The following is a 5,033-nucleotide window of genomic DNA, read 5'->3' on the forward strand; positions in this document are numbered from 1 at the left end:
TGTAAATGAAACTCGGTACTCAGGGACCAACATGTCTGCTTTCTCACACTCCAGCTATGACAACCATCATTCTTTTTTCTGATTCTGTGAGTGTGAAGATTTTAGTATTCACATACAAATGACATTATGCAGTATTTCTCTTCTGTGTACAGCTCATATCATTTAGCAGGACAAACTCCAAGTTCACTCATGTTGGACAAATGATAAGCTCTCTTAACTTGAAGAAACTTAGAAACACTGTCAGCTGCACCTGGGATGAGTACTGGAGATGCTAGTGAGTAATTCATCATATCTTTTTTTCATATTTACAATTTTGAAAGGGTTACATTGTAACATTCATATTTCTTATGCTTTCCATATATGTTTAAAAACAAAATTATTCCAATAAAATTATAAATGCAAGTAATATCATATAAAAATAAGACAAATATAGCATTTAACTATTATAGAAAATGAACAAAAAAGTAAAAATAAAATGTGAAACAAAAACTTAGTTGTTAAAAATAAATATAAAAATTGGGCTGGGGATGTGGCTCAAGTGGTAGCGTGCTCGCTTGGCATGTGTGGGGATCCGGGTTCGATCCTCAGCACCACGTTAAAAAAATAAAATAAAGATGTTGTGTCCTCCAAAAAATAGATATTAAAAATTCTCTCTCTAAATAAATAAATAAATAGATAGATAGATAAACTAAACAAACATCCTTGTAATACTACAAAATTTTATTCATAAATATATTTACTATCCCACTCCTCGATCTATAACAAAAGGACTTAAAAACAGCATACTACAGGGACACAGATACATCAATGTTTATAGCAGCACAATTCACAATAGTTAAACTGTGGAAGCAATACATATGCCTTTCAGTAGATTAATGGATAAAGAAAATGTGCTATATATGCATAATGGAATATTACTCAGCAATAAAAGAGAATGAAACCATGGAATTTGCAGGTAAATGAATGTAATCAGAGAAGATAATACTAGATGAAGTTGGCCAATCCCAAAAAACCAAATAATGAATGTTTTCTCTGACATAAGAGGCTCATTCATACTGGGAGCATGGGAGGAATAGACAAACTCTAGATAGGGCAAAGAGGTGGGAGAAAAAGGAAAGGGGAATGGGGGTAAAAAGACGGTGGAATGGGATGGATATCATTATGCTAAGTACATGTATGAAGACACAAATGGTGTCAATATACTGTGTATACAACCAGAGATATGGAAATTGTGCTCTATATGCGTAATATGAATTGTAATGCTTTTTTCTCTCATATATAACAAATTAGAATAATAAATTTAAAAATTTAATTATATATAAAAACATGTGAAGTGACAACATTATTAAAAATTAGTATAAAAATTAAATAAACATCCTTGTAAAACTTTCATTCATAATTGGATATCATATTTTTATTGACTTCCTAGTATATGTGCACCAAAATTCCCAGGTCCACTGATAAACAACACACTGTAGAATGAGCAATACACTGAGGAAATATGTTAATGTCAAAACCTATATTCTATTCTTCAATTATACTTAACAAAATTACCAGAGCAAATTGGCATCAGTTTTAATTCTGAAGTAAACAATGCTTCTGAAGGAGACAGCTTCATAGTGAAATGTTTCTCTTTGTAGTGGGAGACTCAGTGATTTCCTGCCTGATGTGACTTCTTTTCCAGAGTTTCCTCATAGCATTTGTCATCTCTGAGTTTCTCAGAGTGTAGATGAAGGGGTTCAGCATGGGGGTTATAATAGTGTAAAACACACTCAATGACTTGTCAATGGGGAAAGTCTTGGCTGGTCGTGCATACATGAAAATACAAGGGACAAAGAAGAGGACAACCACAGTGATGTGGGAGCCACAAGTGGAAAGAGCTTTCCACCTCCCCTCCTGACTCAGGTTCTTCAGAGAGCGGAAGATGACAGCATAAGACACAAGTAAGAGCAGAAACACAATAGAGCACATCAGCCCCCCATTGGCCATCACTAAGAGGCCAGTGACATAGGTGTCAACACAGACAAGTTTCAATAAGGGATACATGTCACACGTAAAGTGGTCAATGACATTGGGGCCACAGAAAGGGAGCCCATAAATAATGCCAAGTTGAAATGCAGAGTGCACAAAGCCTCCAGCCCAGGAGACTACCACCAGCACCACACACACCCATGGCCTCATGATAAGCAAATAATGCAAGGGCTTACAGATGGCCACATAGCGGTCAAAGGCCATCACCAACAGAAGAGTGACCTCTGTCCCTCCTAAAAGGTGTTCTGCAAAGAGCTGAGACATACACCACTTGAAGGATACCATACCTTTTCCTAAGAATAAGTTTGAAATCAAAGTGGTGGAAATGACTGATGAATAAATGATGTCCACAAATGATAAATTAGCAAGAAAGAAGTACATTGGAGAGTGCAGGGTCTTACTGAAGGTTACAGTTATGACAATAAGCAGGTTCCCCAGCATGGTCAAAATATAGAAGAACAAGAACATAACAAAAAGTACTTTCCGCTCCTTTGGATTTTGTGTGAGGCCCAAGAGGACAAAGTAAGTTACATTGGTGCTGTGTTCCATCTAGTTTTGATTGATGCTGATTTCAGAGAGTAAAGCAGTTTACCTGTAAAACAATGAAAAAATCCTTAGAAGTATTTTATGTTTCTGTTCATCTGATACACACACATACACACACACAATCGCCTTGCATCACACTCCCTTCAGGAGATATCTGGATTACCAAGTGAAATAAGACACGTTTTCCTGCCCTAAGTGATTTGATATGTAACTATATGGTCCAAAATTAAAGAGTAAGTTGAGAAATGTGTTGATGAATATATTTATTGATGCCATGCTATAGATTCAAAGTGCTTCAATATCTAAACCTGTTGAGACTTGGGGGAAGGTTTCTCAGAGAAAGTTACTCTTTTTTTAATTAGTTACACATGACAGTACAATGATCTTGACAATTCATACATTTGAATCAAATGGGGTATATTTTCTCATTTTCTGATTGTACAGGTTGCAGAATCACATTGGTCATACAGTCACCTATATATATATATACAGCAATAATAATGTCTATTTTATTCTGCTCTTTAGATGAGTTTCAAGATGTGAAATAACAAAAGAGAATGAACATGAAATTTACATAAAGATGCACTATGTATGAAGTCATATAGTGTAAAACTGAAGACTCACTTAAGGTAATTTTCATATGAAGAGTGGATAAAACAAATGACCAATGGAAGACTATAGACTACCAATCACTCTATCAATACTGGTGCTAAGAACTTAGAAAAAGATGCCCTCCCTCCACTTTCTTTGGCCCCAAGGTTCAGTGGAAATGTCACCCCCAAGCATTTTAGCATTAGGTTTCCAGGAATATTGTGCTCACAGTGATTTTTGTTATTTAAGACAGATGCCATCTCCACCGCTCTCCTCTTTCCTTTCTGAGATCTCACCAGCATCATCTTTCAGTGTTCACATTTCTACCCACCATCTCTTCAAGGCCATCTGGGCTCCTTCTATCATGATTCCCAAACATCTCTCAACATCTATCCATTAATCAATTAAAACACGGCTTCATATATTAGACATTTATAGCAGCAGCAGCACCCTCTTCCTGGTACCAAAAGCTGTCTTCATCTGCTAGAGCTACAGCTGCTATAAACACAAACGTGTTGTCTCAGAGCCCTCTCGCAGCTCGACATTCAAAATAAAGGTATGGGCACTGGTGGAGCCCTCTGAAGACCATGAGGGAAAGACCAGCTCCATCCTTGCCTTGCTGATGACCACCTTGTATTCTTGCGTCACTTCCCCTATATTTAAATTTTCTATCCTAATAGAATATAATTTACATGGGATTGGGACCCAGCCTCATACATTTTACAATTAGATGACTTTCACAACCTCCAAATTTCCAAATAGAGCTTCTTTTTGCAGTACTGTAGGAAGGACCTCAACATATAAATTATATGGGGGGACACAATAAAACCATAATAGTTTCATGTGAGAACTTGAAAAACAAGGAATTACCATAGTCTTGGCTTTCCAATTCACTGAAACCTCCTTCTAGAGTCTTTGGTTGAATATTCCACATTATCCTAACCCATAAATACCTAAAACTCTCTGAATTGCATATCTTCAACATTATCATAGCCTTGTTTTCAAGTTGGTATCTACAACTATTTAATTGTCATCTTCAAGTAGATATCATTTTCATGTTTACAAAAGTAAATATTGCATTTTTCACAATAAATCTATTTCTTTCTAGGTTTTGTCTAGAAGGGTACTTCCTTCTGTCTTTATACTTCAAGTCAAAGTCTGACAGTATTCTACCTTCCTTTATTCACATTGCTTTTTTATACATTTATTGAATACCCTTGGCTTTTTATTTATATTATCATGCAAATGTGATCATTCTCATTTAATTCTCTTACATTCCCTGTCAACTGCATGGGCCCCCTGCCACATATACCATTTGCTCTTTGACAGATGCTAATCTCAGAGAACAGAAGAAAAAATTTAAAAAAAGAAATGGGAAATAATAGTGATTATTGTACAAAGATGTGTGGTACTTTCAATCCTTTCATTTATCCAACCAACAAGTATTCATAGAACACTATATAGTGTCAAACTATTCACACGAGTTGAACTTCCAGCTATCATTGTGTCTCCTAGCTCATGAAGGTTCAGAGTCTACGCTGGGCTTATGTCATTAGAGGAGAGAAATCTCCAGGCTGACTGAGGAATCAGCTTTTCATCTTGGGCTTTCTACTTTTCCAAATGGAAGCAACAGTGTTGAAGGTAAAACATGGACCCTGACTTACATTTTAAATTCTTTGAATCTATATTTCATAACTATTTTATACAATCTGAACAGCCACTTTCCACCTGCAGAAGTTTTTATTCACATTTTCTTACATACTCGAGTGATATAATTTCCTGAATAATGAAATGGTCACACAATCTCAAAGTCTGATTTCTGCTACTGACTAGAAAGTATTACCTTTGGAAGCTTGTCTGCAGTT

At 35.9% G+C, this 5,033-nt stretch overlaps 1 protein-coding gene across 1 annotated transcript; it reads right to left on the minus strand.

Moving 5' to 3' along the window:
* Positions 1–1,614: 1,614 nt before the first annotated feature.
* LOC101954363 (olfactory receptor 4A47) lies at positions 1,615–2,580 on the minus strand. Its single transcript, XM_005330068.3, has one exon. It carries the CDS (start codon positions 2,578–2,580, stop codon positions 1,615–1,617), a length of 966 nt encoding a protein of 321 aa, XP_005330125.1.
* Between the last annotated feature and the right edge of the window lie 2,453 nt (positions 2,581–5,033).

This window comes from Ictidomys tridecemlineatus, chromosome 4 (genome assembly GCF_052094955.1).
Source record: "Ictidomys tridecemlineatus isolate mIctTri1 chromosome 4, mIctTri1.hap1, whole genome shotgun sequence".
NCBI lineage: Eukaryota > Metazoa > Chordata > Mammalia > Rodentia > Sciuridae > Ictidomys > Ictidomys tridecemlineatus.